The sequence below is a fragment of the Lampetra fluviatilis genome, chromosome 3 (assembly GCF_964198595.1).
Source record: "Lampetra fluviatilis chromosome 3, kcLamFluv1.1, whole genome shotgun sequence".
Taxonomy (NCBI): Eukaryota; Metazoa; Chordata; class Hyperoartia; order Petromyzontiformes; family Petromyzontidae; genus Lampetra; species Lampetra fluviatilis.
The window spans coordinates 32049109-32071116 of record NC_136277.1 but is presented as its reverse complement, the minus strand read 5'-3'; the positions used below and the strand labels follow the sequence as shown (position 1 = coordinate 32071116).

Genomic DNA, 22008 nt, shown 5'->3' with positions numbered 1-22008 from the left:
AAGATATATGTGTGTGTAAGAGGGCTGTGTGTGTATGTCGAGGACTGTGTGGGTCTGTGTGTCTTTGTATTGCGCTACGAACCCAGGGAGCACAGTTCGATTCCCACTCAAGGCCAACAATTATCTAGTGATAATTGCCAGTGACAATTATCTGAACCGGTCCTGGGCCTCCCCTAGGTCGACCCAGCCTCAAATTAGTACCTGGTGCGGTGTGTCGACATCGTCACTATGGAGAAAAGGCGAACAGGCCTACCGCTGGTCACCCACCCCCTAGTGTACCGTGCCGAGCTTCAAAGGTGCTCGCTCACAGCACTTGCTCCAACAGTCCATTAAGGCTACACGGGGGATCATTGAATTGATAGGTGGGGTGGTTGGGTGCTTCGATGAGGGCTGTGTGTGTGTAGAGGGCTATGTGTGTGTGTAGAGAACGTTGTGTGTGTTGGGCTTAGAGACTGGCGCCCAGAGGACGATGTTGGGCATTGTTGACCGGACATTGTGCATCAAGGGGCATTGTAAACGCGCACTCAATGTCCGCACCGCAGACAATCGAGCCGTGAATAAGTTTTCCCACGTTCCACAAAAACGTTGCGGCAAACGCCACCCCATATTCGCACCACCCCCACCCCCAAATCTGGCCCAGCGCCGATTCTGTATATTTTAATCGTTGATTTTGATAGGAACGCGCGGGGTTACGCATTTAACGGGTCACTGAGTCTCGCGTAATTGCATGAAACGAATGGCAAACGTCCCATGCGTAATAGCGCCGTGCGTGTTACGTATTTATGAGCAAATGCTTTTAAAAGTGGCAACGGTGTTTTGTTGCTTGCTATCGTTGATGCACGACTGATTTAAAGCGGTGTATATCATACATTCTTAGCGGTCGCATGAACGCTGGACGCCATATCCAGAGGCTGGAGGCATCGTGGATTGCATGCCAATGGGCCGTGATTGCGTTTTGGTGTCTCCCTCTTGTGCGATCCGGCCGGCGTCGCTCAAACATAACCTGGCGGGTTTTTTTTGTTTTGCAAATTTTACAAACAAGGAGGAAACAAGCAAACACAAATCGCGCACGTGCACAAAGTCCGTGACGCTCTACGGCACCGGTGGCTGTTCTCGGAAGTGTGTAGATTGTATTCGAGGGAACATACGCGAACGAATGACGGAAATATTTGACTGCTAAAAGGTCAGCGACGTCGCCAACAGGGATGTCAACGATGGTCCAGAGGCGCCACGATGGCGAGATGTTAACTACCTCGCCTGGTATACAGGATGGTCGGTGGTTCGATCCCGACCCTGATGAGGCCTGTATATTTGGAGTTTGCGTGTCTCTCTGTCCCCGTGGTCGCGTGCATTTTTTTTCTCCGGGTCCTCCGGTTTTCCCCTCCACATTTAGAAACATGCATTGAGATTATTTAGATTTTTGTTGCTGCTATAAATGTCCAAATGATAAGCCACTTTGCTGAGATATGATTAGTGGCAAGGTCGCGTCTGAAAAATAAGTGAATACCTCAGTGGGCTTTGTCTGGTGGGATGGAGATGGTTTAGTTTTATTTGTACGTTTGAGTGATTTATTTACCTTTCTTGTAATTAAGTGTTGTTTGTTGCTGTAACGTTCGTACCCACCCCTTACTGGTCATCTTTTAAAAAAATAACTTCATAGCTCATCGGATTCTTCCGGTGTATATACAAATTCTGATTCTGATTCGGAACGACGGAGTGACAGCCGAGGGATGACGGAAACAAGCCCGCAGTGACATCCACCCCGGGAGATTGCGGCAATTATGTAAATGAGCTCGTATGAAGGAGGTGCCAGGTGAATTATAACATCGCAGGAGCGTGAGCAGCAGAGATGCTGGCAGCTTAAACTAAACTATTAATGTAGAAACTGTGAGGTTTTGTTCAGCAGGTAAGGCCCCACTGACCTGTTTTGCTTCTTTCTCGGACGTGACCTGGCCACAAGTGATAGCTCAACGAAGAGGCTTATCGCGCGGACAATTTATAGCAGGCAAATACTCTAAACGCACATCGATTCTAAATGTGGAGGGGGAAAAATCCCTGAAGACGCGGAGGGAAAATCCACGCGGAGAGAGAAAACGCAAACTCCAGGGTCGGGATCGAACCCACGACCCTCCTGCAGGCCAGGCGAGATAGTGAACATCTCGCGACTGTGGCGCCCTTTGCGGAGCATGCGGTTGACCTTCATCCAGCAGTGGATTGATGGGAGTTTTTTTGACGACGATGACGACTTCGATGACTAATGTTGACGTCATTGCCGCATATCGAGATAACGTCAGGGGACAAACGCGGGCGCGTCGCCAGATGACGTTCCACATAAACACGTCATCCACGTCAACACGTCATCGGGATATTGAGGGTGGCGGAGGGGCTTGCTATTTACATTTATCGCTGAGTTTTGTCCAGCACTGTATTCAATGTTTATTTGTCACGTTGTCTATCGCGCATGTTCGTGTACGTAGCCAACCGTGCTAATCGGAGGTCCTTAATAGCAACACAACTTTATGATACAAATGTCACGTACTGAAGAGAGAATTATCCTTCGGAGAGTTATCATGATCACCATTTGCTGCCAATTTTTGTTTATTTATCAGACATATGGACAGACGATAGAGCAAATGAATGCGTCTAGCCATTGGGAAGGGTTCAAACTCCCCCCAGGGCCGTATTATCCAATATGCCACATTCGCACTGTGCCTAGGGCCTACGAAAACTAAAGGGCCTACAAAAATTTTAACCAAGATATCTTCTTGAATAAATATATTTATATAGCAAGGATAGGCACGGTGTATATCCAAAGAGGCAGAGTCATGTCAACATCAATCGTTTTTTTTTCATAACGTGAGAAAGAATTTAACACCGGAGATGAACTTTTCGAGATTTTTTTCATTGCTAATTTAGGAATAACATCTTCAAATGGTGTTTTTTCGCACACTCTCACTCTCAAGGCGGCGTTGCTGTGCTAGGCGTGAGACAAGCGGAATGACAGCGGCTCTCGGAGCAACATCGGGTAGCAGCAGTACCAACTGTAGAACAGAAGGGCCTGGGGCTTACAATAAACTTAATCCGGCCATTACCCCACCCATCAGCATTATTTAATGCACCTCTTGTGAATTTGCACCTCTGAAATTGGTCAGATAGCCCAGAACACTCAGTTTCAGTGCATATTAACAAGAGAAGTTAAAATCTAGATTTGAAGTTTTTGGTAAAGTCACGTAGGTATAAAATAAAATACAATCAATTAAATCACGACGTTTCTGGCGCAACACAAGCGTCCGTCATCAGGTGGGACAACCACAGCAAGAAACAAGTGGGCAAAAGGGCTGCCGTGACAAGAGGCTATATTGGTAAGAGAGGGGGGTAGCGCTGCGAGAGCTTTTAGGGAACGTTGTAGAAGTGAGGCCGGGTGGGGAGGGGAAGTGGGCGGGGCTGGGAGTGGGAGGCTGAAGAAACTGGAGATGCGGATATGAGGGCAACAACCATAAAGCAGTTCAGGTTTTACCTGGTTAATAACATCATTCCAATGATTGCTCAATTCGTATCAATTTTCTCGGTTATGTCTATGTTTATATATCTGGATGGCTTCATGGATAAACCTTTGATAGTAGCCCGAAGGTTTGCAGAGTACCTTGGTCTCGGAAAAAAACAATATCATGCGAGCCCACAGCGTTATAGCAATGGTCAGCCACGGCGGAGGTATTGGGTCTGCCGTGTTTCAGAGCTGCCTTGTGTTCGCGAACACGGTCCGAGACATGTCGTTTCGTTTCCCCAATGTAACAGCGACCACAGGTGCAACTTAGTTTGTAGACTCCAGGATATGTCCGGAATGACATCCTTCACAGATGGGATTAGATCACGGATGTTGTGTACTGTATTGAATCGGACCGGAATTTTGTGTTTGTTTAAGATTTTGGAAATCTTTTTGGTAACACCTGCTATGTATGTATTCAGCAATTGTTTCTTGCTGTGCTAGTCCCACCTGATGAGGGACGCTTGCGTTGCGCCCGAAACGTCGTGATTTAATTCATTTTATTTTATACCTATGTAATGCGGGCGTAAACGGCTTCGCGGATATGACGTCATGGGAGGAGGAGTTAGGTCACGTGGGAGAGAGGGGTGAGGTCTTAAGGGAGAGATACCGGAAGAGACGGGAGAGTGTGGGAGACAGAGTTAGAGTGAGGCCACACAGGGCGGAGGTCGAGGAGTGGCGAGATCGCCACATACACGGAGGGTAAGACTTGGCACCGTCGGCCAGCGGTGACCAAGCACGGAGGAACGACGGGCAGCGGTGGAGCTGCAGTGAGGGCAGCGATGGAGCTGCAGTGAGGGCAGCCGGAGGACTGCACAAGGGGGTCTGCAGCGGAGCTGCAGAGGTGTGGAGGCTACGGGAGCGAGGGCAGCTACGGAGCTGCCAAGGGGAGAGCTCTGAGCGAGGGCCGTGCGGGAAAAGTGTAAGAACCCGAATAAAGGACGACGGAGACAGAACCAGGATCGAGTCCCTTATTACACCTACATGACTTTACCGAAAGAACCAAAGAGTAAGAAAAGTTATTTTAAATGCGAGTTTACTTTGATTAAGAAATCAAATTTTGCCCAATGCTGATCAAATTTGTCTTTGTATTATCTCAAGTTTATGTTCAAACCGACATCAGGGCAGAGTTATGCATGCAATATCAATATGATTGGCTACTGATGCCTCAATATGCAATACCTGTGTTCGGAGTAGGTACCCAAGAATTGTGCCTTGATGAAGGCTGCAATTCCACTGTGTGGAGCAACCACAGGTTCAGCACATTGCGCTCAGACAACTCAAGTCTGAGGCTGCCTCTTTCCACTTCTGAACGCCTGAAACGTTTCACAAGATGAGATATCTTGGGTTTTTTATTTGCGTTGCATCTTTTTGTTCGGGTCAATTGAAGGAGGGAGTCCGTCAGCGCTCCTGGTGTGGAGGATACCCACACGTCTTTGCGGCAATGGTCATTCGCTCCCTCGCGAAGACACACGGAAGTTTTGTAAGAGAGAGGTTTTGCGACGGGTGGACGGTATGAAAAAACGACGAGGACTGCTGCAGTTGGAGCAGATCGAACGGAGGTGCAGGTGGCATGCCGATGCATTCTGGCGTTGAAGCGGAGGCAGCAAGGTAGCTTCTATCCAAATTTCGATTTAAAGCTTTCGTGACTGCAGGGATTCATCTTCTTGGTTCTTTCGGTAAAGTCACGTAGAAGGGAAGTAATAAAATAATAAAAATAAAACATAATAAAATAATTCTCACGACGTTTCGGCCACAACGCAAGCAGCCGTCCTCAGGTGTCTCCCCGACAGACCTGGTCTTCACCTGAGGACGGCTGCTTGCGTTGTGGCCGAAACGTCGTGAGAATTATTTTATTATGTTTTATTTTTATTATTTTATTATTTCCCTTCAACGTGACTTTACCGAAAGAACCAAGAAGATGAATCCCTGCAGTCACGAAAGCTTTAAATAGAAATTGTATTGTTTTATTATTTTATTATGTTTTATTTTTATAATTGAATTATGTTTTATTTTTATAATTTAATTATGTTTTATTTGTATAATTTAATTATGTTTTATTTTTATTATTTTATTACTTCCCTTCTACGTGACTTTACCGAAAGAACCAAGGAGATGAATCCCTGCAGTCACGAAAGCTTTAAATAGAAATTGTATTGTTTTATTATTTTATTATGTTTTATTTTTATAATTGAATTATGTTTTATTTTTATAATTTAATTATGTTTTATTTGTATAATTTTATTATGTTTTATTTTTATTATTTTATTACTTCCCTTCTACGTGACTTTACCGAAAGAACCAAGGAGATGAGCTTCTATCCACTTTCGTATTTTCTTTGTCCTTCCCAACGTTTTGGTCGTGACTCTGAGACAGCCTGGATTTTAGCAAAAATCATAGACTTTCATTCTCTTGCCTTCTGCCACGAGGACGAGACGTGGTCAGTGTTTACCTACCCCTGGAGGAAATCAAGGTGCTTGCCGGAGATCCAAAGAGTATTGTTCACGGTTGTTTACGGTCTCTGAGAGGTGGGTTACATGCACCCCCCCCGCCCGTGCCGGTTACGACTAAACATGCCCCTCTGGTTATCTTCTGAGCGTAACCCTCTGGGCATGACACTGGCCACGAGGCGAGTTGCTTGTCATGTTGAGAACATCTCTCACTCTCGCGCCCAGCCACGGTCGTTATTGATTTCTGACGAGGCCAAAGGGACCGATGTTGGCACAGCCCCTCATGGCCATCCTCTTTCTCCACCTCCGACCCTCGCCCCCCCCCTGCCCACAGACTCGCTGCAGGGTGAATACCAGCGCAAGCTCTACCGCGACCTGCTCAAGAACTACAACCCTCTGGAGCGGCCGGTCGAGAATGACTCAATGTCGATCTCCGTGCAGTTCCAGCTCATTCTCATGCAGATCATGGACGTGGTATGCACTCGAGCGTGGCCACGGCAATGCGTGTGCGCGTGGTGGGGAGCGGCGGTGTAGCGGTTAGCGCTACACTGCGCTACAAACTTGGCGACCCGGGTTCGATTCCCGCTCAGGGCCAACACCACGGTGACGATTATTTGAACCGGTCCTGAGCCTCCCCTTGCTCGACTCAGCCTCAAATGAGTACCTGGTGCGATGTGTAAACATCGCCACTGGGGAGACAAAGGCGGTCGGGCGTGGTGCTCGCCATCCACCCCCTCGTGTGTTGTGCTCGCCTTCATAGGTGCTCGCTGACAGCACTTGCCCCAACGGTCTGTTAAGGCTATACGTACGTGGGATCTTTGTCTTTTGTGGAGGGGAGGGGGTAGAGAGTTGATGGCTGAAGGGGGTGGTGAGTTGACGGGGGGGGGGGGGGGGGTGACCTCAAGGTTACGGCGCCTTGCCTCATTGCGCCCACCTCGCGTTCCCTCCCCTCCCATAATCCACACATTGCAGCCCGTAAGTGATCCTTGTGCGAGCCGTTCATTGGGGCCTTTGGAGCGCTAGAGGAGCCGTGGCACATCTGCGCCGCATATTAATGGTCAATTGCGTGGCGATTTACGGAGTACACCTTATGGGAACTCAGTTGTAATGTGCGATTTTTTATTGCACCTTTTTTTTTTGGTGCCTTATCCGGGCCCTGCCCAGCACCGTTGAGGGCAATAATGGAACACACCGAGCCTCCGATTAGCACAGTTGGCTACGTGCCGTGCGAAAGAAGTTCAACATGCATACATACGCAACGTTCACCGAGAACTCGTTCACCTTTCATCTTCACCCATCGCGTGATTATCCTGCGGCTGAATACGCGCAGGATGTCTGCATGATTTCATTATGTATGTTATTGATTACATTTCCTCCCCCCCCCCCCCGGCCCTAAAGTAAACATTACCATAAAGAAATTGCGGGCGGTAATTCGTACATAAAAAATGTATACAACTTAATTGTAATTCGATTTACGAAGAATTAAATGCATAGTTTCTCAGACATTTTCAGTTTAGCGAGCGCCCTGCCCTTAACTTAATTGCAAAGTGTACATTTCATTTACTTTCATATGTACCATATTCTCTGGATTACGAGACAAACTTATGTATTGTAAAGCATACGTTTCCAGAGACTCTTATAAATCCACACTATAGGTAATTATATATAGATATATTTATACATAAGGATCTGGTCATTTGAGAACGATTGAAGTCCCGTCGTAGCGAATAACCATGACTTGTCTCAAATGTGTCTGCGGTCCTGTGCTCCCACGGTGGCATTTGTGATCTCAGCCTAATGGTGCACGGGTGAGTCGTACGATGTGACCTCTGAACAGCTTGTCGTGTGTCCTCTCCGCAGGATGAGAAGAACCAAGTACTTACCACAAACGTCTGGCTGCAATTCGTGAGTTCTCTCATCTAGAAAGTGGCACTTTTTTTTACATTTTAGCGCGATAATTGTGTTTATTTGCGCACCCTTTTTTTAATTCGGCAAGTGACACATTTTCACGGGCAATAATTACCAGACGTGCGGAAATTTTAAATTGATTGTAATTTTCTTTTTAAGGAATTACGTTTTATTTTCATGGGCAGGTTAATTGTTCCATTTATTTACGTCAGGTTTGTTTGCTTTCATACTGTCATAGGCCACGTTTTTAACGGGTTACCCGCACCTCCGATTCCTCTGCACCTCCGATTAGCACGGTTGGCTGCGTACGGTGCGAAAGAAGTTCAACGTTTCAGCTGGAGCTATCCGGGGCTTAGCTCTTGAAAATATTTACCCACGGGAAGGAGAATTGAGAAGGGGATTTTAAGGGGGTTGGGTGGTGGGTGGGGTGGGGGGTGGCAGGAGGGCAGGGAGGGTTTTAGGTTTGGGGGTTGGTGTCCTCAAGAAAACAATCCAGGAGAAATCAAGCCCCGTACAAATGGTTGTGCGGCGCTGTGCGGTTGCGGTGTGGTGATGCTAGGATTTACGAGCCCGGTAACCGCCGTGTGGCACAAGCGCTGACCGGAACGGGCTTTAAGGATTTTGCTGTGCCGCTAGCTCTGCTAAACATGTCGCATCTTCTCGCTCGCCTTCCTCCAGTTCTGGAAGGATCATTACCTCCATTGGAACTACAGTGAACACCCGGGGGTGAAAAACCTCCGCTTTCAACCCAATCAGATCTGGACACCCGACATCCTGCTGTACAACAGGCAAGACAATGCACGGTCATGTGTTGGTGCACCGAGTAACTGCTGCATCAGGTGACACATAATTAACAATTTAAAAAAACCCAAGATCATGCAATTTTGGTTGCAAAAAGTCATATATCCGTATTTGTATTTTCTTTGGTGGAAAAATGCATAGCCGGCTGAATGGAGCCTTCTCGCCACACAAGTCAGCAGTGGGTTGCGTGCATACATTTCCCGGAACACTGAATGATGTCGAGCACACATGAAGGATAAGATATCTTGAATGCGGTCGGCACGCACGTGACTTGGGATCGGTATTGGCGTCGTTACAGCTGGCAGCGGAGTAAATCTCCGTGGAATTGTGGCAGACCCTAAATATGGTCAAAATACAATTGCAAACCCCATCAGTTGTGGCTAATATGACCAAAAGAACTGAGGAATTATCCAGGGAGGCTGGCAATGCGCTAGGCAGGAACGCAGCGAGCTGGAGCAGCAACAGTGAGGTGGAAAGAGATTTTCCCCGGGCGTAGTTTCTCTTGCTGGCATTGCTGATGCCTTGATATTATTAAGGTGTGCAGCGAGCAGTTAAAAGCAGCGGCAGAAATGTTTTGAGCGTGCTACACGACCAGGCCCCTTGCAGGCTTGCGCGGGACTCACTGCATCAGACATGTAATTCTGCAAAGGGTTTCGCCTCCAGCTGCTGGCGACAACACGCAAGGTCGTCGGGCGAAATCTTAGAATGCCGAGGCGGTGAGCGAGTGATTGAGTGGTAATGCACGGGGAGGTGGACCTCCACCAGACCTTGGTGGGCAGTGGGACATAATTTGTTCCTGCGTGGCTTTCGGTGGGAAGCAAAATTCGAACGAAACCGGTGGTTTTTCAGTTTCAACGAAATGGAATGCACACGTTGCATGGATCTTGGGGGGAAAAAAACCTGGACTGGAGTTTGTTCGCTCACAGAGTGAAATGTTAATTGATCTAACGCACGCTTGGGCAGTGATCACATGTTGCAAGAGACCAGCCGTTGTGCGTGTCCGGCGACTTTGGCTGAGCTGAGTGCGCCTGATGGCACACTGCCTATGTGAAGGAAGGGCGTGGAAATTTAACTGCTTAAATTAAAAGTTAGAACTCTTTTAAAGAAGGTTTCTTTGTTTTTTCTTTAATTGGAATACGAGTTTCTCCTCCAAAATGCTGGCGGTGCAAGCGTTACTTGTCGTGTCTATATCTGATGACGGTTTTGTGAAATGGGTTTGAGAATGTTGTTTTAGGGTCTGAACAAGTACACACACAGAAACCAACACACAAACCCAATGACCTTGCTAAATTCAAGTTTTCAAGTTTCAAGTTTTATTTATTAGGTACAGCCCTGTGAGCCATTGTGGTTCTTGGCTCGGGTGCAACCGCAACAAACAAAAACATTAACACAGAACATCTTAAAATGACGACACGCAACAGCAAAAATCTTCCAGAAAAAAAACACCATATAACAAAACTGTGTGCAAAAATCCAAAATCATTAAGTTGCACCGGGCAGTCAAATATTAATGCGACTTCCTCATGCATTCCATAACACGAACCACACATTCTCTCGAAATGTGAAATTTGATTCACAGTGGGCATTTGTTTCAGGCCTATAATGGCATGAAATGTAATTAATAAGGGGAGAATTCAAGAAACGTACACTTTGCAAAGTGACAAAATGCCATTCTCTCACTCTCTCTTCAGTCGCGCGTAATATTTGCGGTCCGTAGCAATCTCCCGAATTTCACGGGAAACCCAATATCGTGCTCCACGTATATATTCCCTATATATATATTCCCCCCGTGTGTTTCGTTGGTACAATATGGGTTCTGACAGCCAGAATAGCCGTCACTTTGAGCCTTTCCTCGTCTCCTTGGGAGTATTGGGTCAAGCAGGAATGCCTTGGGGGGGGGGGGGAGGGAGGGGGGGGGGAGAACTCTGGAGGCAGACCGTTCATGGTTCCACGGCGTACTGCTCGAGGGATGGAGGGAGGGTGCGGGCCAGCGGGCCGTGTCCAAGTGCACGAGCAACGTTATTTGCTGGGCCCGTTATTGTTCGTATTATTACGATGTCCGGGCTACGACAAGATGTGGTATATATATATCAATAACGTTTTTAATTCAAGTTGAACGACCCGAATTCACTATTATGAGTAGAGAATAGAGAGTGCACCTTAGTCATGATCTCAGTGTTTCATTTTTTATCTTATAAGGATTCATATTCTTAGGGTTTTTTGTCGGTAAAGTCACGTAGGTAAAAAATTTAAATTAATAAAAGTAAAATAAAAAATAAAATAAAAATCACGACGTTTCGGATGCAACACAAGCTTCCGTCTTCAGGTGCAACCGTCACAGCACGCTCGCTGTATCAAGTAAATGAGAAATTCCAAGAGATCCGACCTTGTATATATACTGGTTGAGGGGGGAGGAGCCAGGGTAGGCCCCTGGATAGGAGTTTTTTATTATTATGATAAGGTTGGTGCGGCTGAAGCTACGGCTAGTCAACATAACAAAGGACTGAGCCTTTGTTATGTAAACTAGTTGAGAGAGGGGGGGAGGTGCCAGAGTTGTTAATGTGCGGCTGCTTACGTGACTTTACCGAAAAAAAAAACCTAACAATATGAATCCTTGCAGTCACGAAAGCTTCAAATCTAGAACTTATAAGATATTAAACCTTGTAAAAAAAACACTCTGCGTTGGTCGCGGAGCGTTAAGTTTGTTCGACGAAAGTGAAGCACGTGTCAGCTACGTAAGAATTCACGACCTGGAGCTTTGATGAATGGTAACGATTTAGAGTCATCGTCCAATTCCTTTTTGTATCTTTTTTACCATCTCATTTGTATCGCTTCTGATTAAATTCAGTTCAACGTGCCCAGCTTTTTTTTTCTCTCCACAAACACTACATGTAACATATAATTTTGCATACCAGGGTGTGCATTGACCGTATTGAATGTGTGCTCACACACACACCATTTAATGAATATATCAAGGGCATAAGGATCTAAATCTAAACTAAAAACTCTATTATTTTTTCTTTTACCAGGTAATGCCCATTGAGCTATACAGCTTTTATTCAGAAGCGACCTGGCCACAAATGATAGCTCAACGAAGTGGCTTATCGTGTGGAAATGTATAGCAGCGAAATACTCGGAAATAAATCTTTCTAAATGTGGAGGGAAAAATCGGGGGACCCGGAGAAAAATTCACGCCACCACGGGGAGAGAGAACATGCAAAAGTCCAAATATATAGCAGCAGGCGTCAGGGTCGGGATCAAACCCACGACCTCCTCTATACCAGGCGAGGGAGTTAACATCTCGCTACCGCAGCGCCCCCAATTTCAATCAAGGTATGGTTGGATACCCCCCCACCACATTTATGTTTTGTTCGACCGCTCTCCTGATATGTGCGCGTGTGTCTTCTGGCATGCCTGTGTATGTGACTTAAAAATGTGGACTGGTGATACGGTGGTTAAAAGACACCGTGCTACAAACGCAGCCATCCGAGTTGTATTTTTGATCACGCGATCATTCGTGGGCAGTGACGAGGAATTGAACGAAGCTTAGGAAGGTAACGGTGCCCATCTGCATTCACAAGCGTGAGTCGTTGAGTGTCAACGCAGTGACGTTCCCGAATGCACCAGCCAGATTGTGAGGTTTGCTTTTTTATTTCTCAGCCCGGAGGTCAATGTTCTGTTTCGAGGTCTGTTAAAAATAAAACCTTAATTTCGCAACAATTACGGCCAGAGTGAAGTATTTCGAAACGGAGTAACACTCATGATGGACTAAACTTTTCATTAAACGATAATACCCCAACATTACAAGTCACGCGTGAGATAACCTTGATAAACGACTCGAAGCAATTTTTATAATTTGACAAAAGTGATAGCTGGGAAATTTTAAAAAAACCATCCGTACCTCCGCAGACATGAAAAAAATATCTTCAAAATGCAATGTGGGGGGGGGATTGTAACAGATTATAATAATTATGCCCAATGGATTACCAATGCATTTGACTATACTTTTTCTGAATTCCACAGAATGGCCCCATTGTTAACAACATACGAGTCTGTCAATTGGCACGAGCCCGCAGATGTGCTAGCTGATGAAAAAAAAGAAGAAGGTTTTTTTGGGTTTTGACAAAGGTGAATATTTAGAGCTCTCCAAGGCAGACATGGTTACTAATGGTTACTAATCCAGAGTGCTTCGCCAGACATGCTAATGTATAGGTACAATCAACAACAACAACAAAGGGCTCTTGTCAGTTGAATTATAACACTTTTCCTTATAAGCATTGGGTTTTATAGTTTTAGAACTCCGCGTTTCAATCAGAACAAAAATTGGTTTCTATATATTATATGATGAAAGCGTTGCATGGCTGCAGCGTTATTGTTATTTTGAACCTGGAGGCAGATATTTCAGTATATTTGGCAGTCTACGTGCGCACGTTACATTTGTGCATCTGTTTGGTCGTAAAAAAACATTGTTATTTGGACAAGTATGTGGCAGCAGCCCCAACGCATTTGTCAATAACAGCTGCCCTTAAAAAAGCAAGCGTAGATTGTGCGACGTTTTGGGCAACGACCCTTATTCATAGCACATGGAGAGCGGCCAGATAGGTGGAGTGGGATAAGTGTTGGCATTCTCCAAATGCTATTCCCTCTACATCTATGGCCTCTCCATGTGCTTTGAAGAAGGGCCATAGAATGACCATTGCTTAAAGCGTTGCCCAAACTGGACTTCTTTTTTGACAGTGCTATTGTCACATGTGGTGAGTTTTTTGGTTGTTGTTTGTGCTTGCGTGCCACCGCCAATGCAGCAGCAGCAGCAGCAGCATCACGAGATATAATTAGTTTCATTGTGGTAACAAAAAAAATAATTACCTCCATTATGGAAGTATGAATATTCGTTATATTGTTGCTGTTGTTTTACAAAATCAGGTAATATTACACGCCCTGAAATGTACTTCCTTCAAACAACGCATTTTTTTACATCGCTAATGAATTCTACACCTTTGTTCACATAAGGCTGTGAAGTTTATTATATTCTCTGTGCAAAGGAAAATTAATTGAAAAAGCCAAACCAACATCTACAAAGTCTAATAACTCTCAACACTGCACTTGCATAAGCAGAACTGCAAACACGTGATTACATACAAGGCTTACATATTTCTTCTCAAGTAGTTCTATAAACAGATCCCAAAACTGCATGGATCTACAGATAATACATCTAAAGCCAAAAAATCCGCGACTCCAATATTTTACGTAGCATTTGCAGCTGGGATGGGGCCTCAGTAGGATTAACTTGAACCGCAGATACTTACATTTTACATATTTCTGTCCAGGGAGCTTCAGAATGTGTGTTACTTTCCTCACGAGTATTGAGGTGTATGGGAACACGTTGGCTGTTCTCGCTACGCTTACGACGAAGAGTGCACTCCCTTGCTAACCTCGCGACACGCTGAAGCAAATCAGTTCTTAACCCTACGGCGTCGATTCCATCAACAAAAGTTAACTCGTAATTAACAAATACCATATTTTTTGGGTCTCTCGGTAAAGCCACGTGGATAGAAAAAATCATACAAATATCACGACGTTTTGAACGCAACGCAAGCAATCGTCATCTGATGTGATATTTGTATTATTTTTTTCTATTTACGTGGCTTTACCGAAAGACCCAAAGAATATGAATTCCCACAGTCACGAAAGCTTTAAGTCAAAACAAATGCCATGTTTACCAATCATCGTCTTGCCTCCGGAACTTTTACCTACCTTGCGTTAAAGTCACCACTGATGCTGCCATACAACGTGGAAACATTTAATTGGCAGACGTTTCATGTAATGGTCCTTCTTCAGAGGAGAGAAGCCAGAGTGAGGCAGAGAGATTGGCTAAAGATCGCACTTTACACTCCCTGAGAATGCTGGGAAATTTTGAGAAAGTTTACAGACGAACACAATTTTTATTTTAGAAGGATTTTTCATTCCGCGTTATTTAGCAATTTTATTTGAACGCCGCCCTGCACTCTGGTCCATGCCGTCAACTGCCTCGTGTTCTCCGTGAATATTAACGAATATGAACGCAGGTAGATCACAGAAGTGCCCTGTACTGAAAGGCCAGGAACAGTTGTCTGATACTGCTCACAGTTGCATGCTCATAAAGGCGACCAAATCATCACTTACGATCATGAAACTTCTAAGTATTGTGCAGCCTTAGCTAATTAGCGCTGTGCAATGTTCATCGGGAGGATAGAGTACGATGGCGCAGAGGTAAGCTCACTGCGCCATGAATCCGGCGACCTGAGTTCTATTCCCGCCCACAGTGAACATCAGTGGTGCGTGATATCTGAAACCAGCCCCAGGTGCTCCCTTCACCAACCCACACACACACTGGCCAAATAACCCCCGTGATGAACATGACGTTGGGGGTCCATCATCCACTACATTATTAATAATGCGTTGCAAATTTTAATAATAAATATTTTTATTGCATGTTAATTTATAATATTAATTCCAAGCTGCACTTGTTAACAATTTGCCAAACCTTCTTGTGACGCGCACTGGTTTCTGAAGCTTCATAAACAGCGAGCATCTCAACCACCACTTGTCCAGGTTACCCCTGGCACAAACAAGATAGGCTCTGTATTTCCATCGTCTGGTTAAATGAAGGATACCAATTTCTGCACACCACTGATGATCACATCACAGCTGCTCTTCAAAATCGCTACACACGGACGAGGGGACAAAAACACCTCCCAGAAGAAAATAACGGCGTCCACGGAAAGAAGCAATGACCCGCAAAAATCTAAACGGGCGCAGCATTCGTTATTGGATTTGATAAGCAAAATGGCCAATAAAATGCACGCTCCTCAAACACAGCAGACTAGAACCAATAAAAACAAAATCTTCATTTGTTTCTGAAACAGGACTGTGGTGCTTGTAGGCTATAATTGATTGTTTTTATAATCAAATCTCTTATAACACCGTCCTGAAAATTAGAAGACAAGGACTTTAAAAGCAAGGTAAATTATATGGTTACAGCTTGGTAAATTCCACAAATAACAACTGCTGTATAAATAACATGAGATAAATCATAATTGACAACACTTTGCAAATTTGCTCGTGGGTAAAGGCGTTATGTCGGATACAGGAATTGCCTGACCATACTTCACCACGCTGGTGAGGGCAAATTCGTGAAAGAGGAGGAGATACACTATAAACTAAACTATTTGTTATTTTACCAGGTAAGGCCCACTGAACTATCGCTTTTTTTCAGAAGCTACCTGGCCACAAAATGATAGCTCGACGAAGTGGCGATTCAAGTGGAAATCTATAGCAGCCAAATACTATAAACGCGTGTTGTTGATTCTAAATGTGGAGGATAAAACCAGAGGACCTGGAGAAAAAAAAATCACATGACCACGCGGAGAATATGATACAGGCGTCAGTTTCGGGATCGAACCCACGACCTCCTGTATACCAGGCGAGGTAGTTAACATATCCTAGCCACTGTTGAACACTTCTGATATTACTTGTCGTAGATGTTACATCCCCCCCCCCCCCCGCACACCCTCCCCGCCTCCGAAGAGTGACACTTCTTGCGGCTCTGACATTTTGACACATCCCCCATGGCGATGCGATGAGCATCCTTGTGAGGAGGAGGTGTCCAGGACAGGGGGACACCCACGGCCGCTGAGTGGGTGTCGCGGGCGTGACTAAACAAACGCTCGCTCAATTCTGGACAAGATTTTGTGGTGATTTCGAGTCCGTGTTTTTCACCCCTCAACAGGGGTCACAAGTGCCCGTTGTGCTGATGAAACCCTTGAAATGCACAGTGGTGCCTTGACGGTGGGCCAAGTACTGAGGCAGTACAGTGGTTGCGTAGGTGCCACATAATTATAGTTGATGGTAGAATATTCTTAGGTTTTTCGGTAAAGTCACGTAGGTAAAACATTAAAATTAATAAAAGTAAAATAATATAAAAATCACGACGTTTCGGAGGCAACACAGGCTTCCGTCTTCAGGTGGAACCGTCACAGCCACGACAGCTGTATCAAGCAAACGACAGCTGTATCAAGCTGTGACGGTTCCACCTGAAGACGGAAGCTTGTGTTGCCTCCGAAACGTCGTGATTTTTATTTTATTTTACTTTTATTAATTTTAATGTTTTACCTACGTGACTTTATCGAAAAAACCTAAGAATATGAATCATTGCAGTCACGAAAGCTTCAAATCTAGAATTGCCGGTAGAACTCCTCTTGTCCGTGACTCCCGTTATCTGGGGCATCATAATCCGGAACAATAAAAACCGCGAACCATTTGCTCACAGGGAGAGCCTCACATTCAAAAGTGTGGCCTTCACCCCTGTGTGTCCTCTACCTCGTGGTGAGGGTCTCCGGTGTGTGGATTTTGCGTGACAGAATTTGCTGGTACTTGTCCTGAGCATATCTAAAATTATTAGTCGGAGGTGAGCTGTGTTGCTTCTGTATCACAGAGATGCAAGGTGCTTTTGAAGTCAATCTACATCTGAGCCAATCTATTCGAGTATCCCACGAAGTGCATGCCCCTTTTTGCATGGAATTAAAGCGGCAGAAAGCACTTTGTTTCTTTGGAGGATCTAAGGCAATGTTTAATTCCAGCACGCACTTACCTGTCCGGCTGTACGCGTGGACGGGTTTTGTTGTTGATGTCTGGATGATTTTCCATGTCGGCGCTGTGCAGTGCGGACGAGAGATTTGACGCCACATTTCACACGAACGTGCTTGTGAACTACACGGGGAACTGCCAGCACCTACCCCCAGGTGGGTCCTATCTCTTACACTCGCGATCCGCTTATCAACGCAGCCAAGAACAACAACAACAAACATATATGTTTTAACAGGTTTTTTTTTTTACGTAGACTTTGAACGTGGGGAAATAAAAAAAATTCCGTCGGTTTTTTTCTTCTTTGCAATTTATGTTATTCACCAAAGCCCAAACGATACGTCCATACATCCAAGGAGCGAACGCGACCGAGATGACGACCACGGAATCTCGGTCGGGAGCTGAGGGACCGCTGTGAGCTGCATTGTGGTGCAGCACGGCGCGGGTCGACCTCCATCCAGCAGGCAATAGACAACAGCTGTTGCTGCTGCTGCTGCTGATGTTGATAATGATGATAGTGTTGAACCGTCATTTTCAACATCATCAGTAGCAGCAGCCATTGTCTATCCACTGCTGGATTGAAGCCTCCCCATGCTGTTGTTATTCACTGCTGGTGTTTTTGACGACGATGATGTCGACGACGATGACGAAGAAGATACAGTATTGTGTTTTTTTTTTTATAAATACTAAAGCTCATCTACTGACGGACTCACAAACGGCTTTCCTTTTTAAAAATAAAAAAATTGGCTCCCAAATGGTGCATAAGTTGGGAGGCGATGAGTTGCAAATGAACAAGGCTTCTATTACTTATTCATAACTAGAAGGCGACCAGAGTACAGGGGGAAAAAACAACTCAGAAATCATTGCAACCTTTCACGAGTCTGCCCGTCGAACTACGTGCAAAGCTGGTGATGATAGCTCAAGGGGCCCACAGGATAAAATCATTTGTATAGCTCAAATAGGAAATGCAAGCAATTGCGGAATTATAATTACATGTACAAATCACTGTTTGTTACGCGTGAGCACACACACGCACGTGCGCTATTTACGTGCCGTATATTTCCAGCGCGTTGCAGAGAAAGTTGATCTTCAAACACGTTGCAAATTAATTTCTATATTTAATGTATATCCAGCGGTGTTTTTAAGTGGAAAGTTAATTTCGTTTGGCAGTACTGGAAGGAATTGGTTCGCCCAAAAGTCAATTTACAATCGAGCTGAACCGGGTAAGAATTCATAGAAACATGTTGTGCGTTGGAATGTAACATTAAGTGATGTCTGCGTGACGTATCGCTATTATGTAAATGTGCTAAATGTAAATTATTATTTTTTCCAAAGGGCACCCACTGCGGGAGACATATAAGGGAACATTTCACGCCATTATTTTGTGGATTATTATCACAGGAGGAGGAGGAAGACTGGGCGTGATTACTGCACAACGCTCACATTCGCTCTTAAATTTGTGCAATTATTATTCGACATCCAACAATTAAGGGATAAGAGGAATAAAATTAAATACATAACGGCGTGTAATTTTTTTTCTGACTGGTCAATTAGATGGCTTTAATGCTAAAACTTTAAGTGGTTTATCAGGGTGATGAATGTAATTAATTCTGAAAATTGCAAGCGAACTTTATCCCTTTAAAGGCCGGTTGTGTTCACGAGCAAATCGGAATTAAATATCTAAATAAAAAAAAACATTGCGCCGTCCTGACAAATTCGGTCATAAGTCTATCGCCACACGTGGCACCCTTTGGTAAAGATTTATCTGGCTTGTGTTTGCAAAGACAATGATGACTACTGGCTCAGCCGTAATACCAAATAAAATCTACCACTTGATTTGTGCCCTGGATTTTTCCTTTAACCTTTAACTCCATACCAGCTCTGCAAGAAAGCAAATAAATCTTTATCAAACCTTCCCCCATGTTACTGCGCTTATCTCCCTGTTTCAGAATTTCATGGGTCCCTGGGTCGTGCCGTGGCTTTGGTTTGCTGTAGTTTTATGTCTTTCACCCCCCCCCCGCCCCAAATCAATAGGCAGCCGCCAAGATGTTTAATGTGAGGGTTTCACCCTCGTGGCCTCCTGTTGCCCACCGTTCTTTCCTGGGTAAAGTCTGGCTATGAGGACCTGCGAAAGCTAAAAAAATAAGCATAGTCCGACATTAATATGGAGCTTTGCTGCTGTCAACTTTCTGAAGAAAAGGCCACTCGGCTGTAAATTGCCGTCGTAAAAAATGTTCACGGTTTATTTTGAACACCACTGACAATGATAGCATAAATATATATATTTTTGCAACCATGCGAGAAGCACGTCAATATCATTCCAGTTTTGCGGTGAACTTGCAATGTAATCGTAGACTGGAGGTGCGAAAGTTAAACATCATTGGCGTTATTTTGTGTGCCACTGAAATCCAAAACCACACCTAACGGGAAATGAGAATGTATAATTTGCGTAATTATCAAATGATAGTCGTCAAAATACATGTCTGTTAAAAAACAACCCACTTTTCTGCAAAAAAAAAATACTTGCAAAAAACAATCATCCAGAAGTTGAACTATTCCTGATTGATTCGAACCAGTTTAGGGATTTGTCTCCGCGCCGATAATACTCGTACGGACACGGCCGGCATGAATGGCAAACCAGCGTGAACGGTTAAAACCCACGGGTTCAGAAATAGGCTGCTGGAGGTGGCAGCGGTTGTATTGATTCAAGTGCTAAATTACCGGTCGCCTCCGAGATGAGAGCCGCACTATCGCTGCCTCGGCCTCTCACCCATTGCCCCCCACCCCCAACTCCCCGCCCCTCCTCCCCCCGTGCGTTCCGCGAGACAGGAATGCTGAAGAGCACGTGCTACATCGACGTGCGCTGGTTCCCGTTCGACGTGCAGAAGTGTGACCTCAAGTTCGGCTCGTGGACGCACGACGGTTGGCTCATTGACCTGCAGATGCTGGAGGCCGACACGTCGGGCTACATCGCCAACGGGGAGTGGGACCTCGTGGGTGCGTTGCTCGCCGAGGGTGACCGTGTGTGCGTGTGTACGTGTGTGCGGAGGCCGCTAACGGCACTTGCCCCAATAGTCTGTACAGGCTATACGGGGGGGATCTTTGTCTTTGGTGGCCGAGCTGTGATGGATAGGCAGTGCCGCGGAATATGTCTTTGCGACGCTGGTCCCGACATGATGACGCTGTCCAGGTGTGATGTGTTGATGTGATCACGGCCATGGGGACGCGTGTGCAGGATGGCGGAGAGTTAGCGCCAGTTGCCAAGACGAGCATTGTAGTGGCCCCCAAAAGTCCTGCAAACCAAGCGGGGAAGGACAGGGCACCAGTTGGTGGGAGCAGGTCCTGCAGGTCGTGTGTCTGCTGTGCAGCAGCCGCTGTCGGGCCGGGAGGAGGGTGGAGTGCACCATGGAGGTGTGGTGGCGTCAACGGCTTTGGCCCTGATGAGGTCTTCAGTTGCCACTCTTCAGAGCCGTATTAGTGCTCTGACTAGTCGGGCGGCGTTGCGATACACAATACGACCGCGTTAATTTGCACGGTGTCTATGGGGCATTAACGCGGAGATTTCACAAGCAAGGGTCACACGCGGACATAAAAAAAAATCACTATTAATCTATGGGCTGCCGAGATTGAAAAATGAGCCCTGAGACTGAGTTAAAAAATATGGGGTTAACAAAGCCTTTATTAAATTATTACTATTGTAATAGGGTGCTGTAATGGTTAGCACTTTGTATGTGCAGTCGGTCTGCTGGTGCGGCAGCTGAAGCAATGTTGCACGTTTCTTAAATTCCCCCTGCCTCTGTCCACCCGCCAAACTCAGTGGGTAATGGGAGAGTTTGTTGATAGACACGTTGCGTGTGGTGGGGTCAATTGTGGGTCCTCCCACCACTTCCAAGACATCTGGCCAACGTGGAAGGCTAGAATGCACTTCTTCAGGAAATGAAAATGAACGTTGCACACGGACAGTTGGCTGTGTGCTTTTTTGCACAGTTTTGAGTGATGTTTGAAACTCCTGATTTTCCGGCCCGCACAAATTGTTTTCGCTACGATGAGGTTTTGCTCGTCCTTTACAGATTTGACGAACGTGGAAGAGTAGGCCAAAAACTCTCTCGTGGAGGCCTCTCTGCCAGCAGTAACGCATTGCAGGGCTGCACCTTGAGCTTCACCGCACAGAGTATTGAATTGAACGCGAGTCTTGTTTTTTTTGTTGCTACGAGCGTGCGCCGCACACGAGCAACACATATGAATCTATGGGCGGCCTGGATTGAAAAACGAGCCTTAATACTGAGTTACGATTTCCTGGGTAAACGAAGCTGCGATTACATTACTATTCATAATTACTGTTTGTGTAAAGTGTCATCATCCATTGCGCAGAAGCGAGGTGCTCGTAGGAAGGGGTGGTGGTGGTGGGGGGGGGGAAGCTCCCAATTGATATGGATCCGCGTGCCGCGGCTTGTGAACTTTTCCTTCCCAGGTGCTCACGGGACGCACATTTTTATAAATGTTCACCGCTGCCGCATCATCCCGTGCATTCTGAAAAAAAACCTTCCCTAATTTCACTGTGCGTCGCCTGGCGGCAGGAAGATGGATATGGCTGTGCAATGCCCAAAAAATTATATGCCATCAATAAATTCCACAACCGTACGTTTCCCTTGTTCTGGTGTAATTTACGCGTTGAATATTCGGA

The 22008-nt window shown here is 45.6% G+C and overlaps 1 protein-coding gene across 2 annotated transcripts in view; it reads left to right on the top strand.

Annotated features, from left to right (window-relative positions):
* The window catches only part of CHRNA7 (cholinergic receptor nicotinic alpha 7 subunit), a 47483-nt gene that overhangs the window by 2876 nt on the left and 22599 nt on the right, over window positions 1-22008 (top strand). For both annotated transcript variants that reach the window (XM_078854884.1, XM_078854885.1), the window contains exons 3-7: window positions 6329-6468; window positions 7855-7899; window positions 8581-8690; window positions 17403-17482; window positions 20154-20321. In XM_078854884.1, the coding sequence (XP_078711010.1) occupies window positions 6329-6468; window positions 7855-7899; window positions 8581-8690; window positions 17403-17482; window positions 20154-20321 (543 nt within the window). The remainder of the gene's footprint in view (window positions 1-6328; window positions 6469-7854; window positions 7900-8580; window positions 8691-17402; window positions 17483-20153; window positions 20322-22008) is intronic.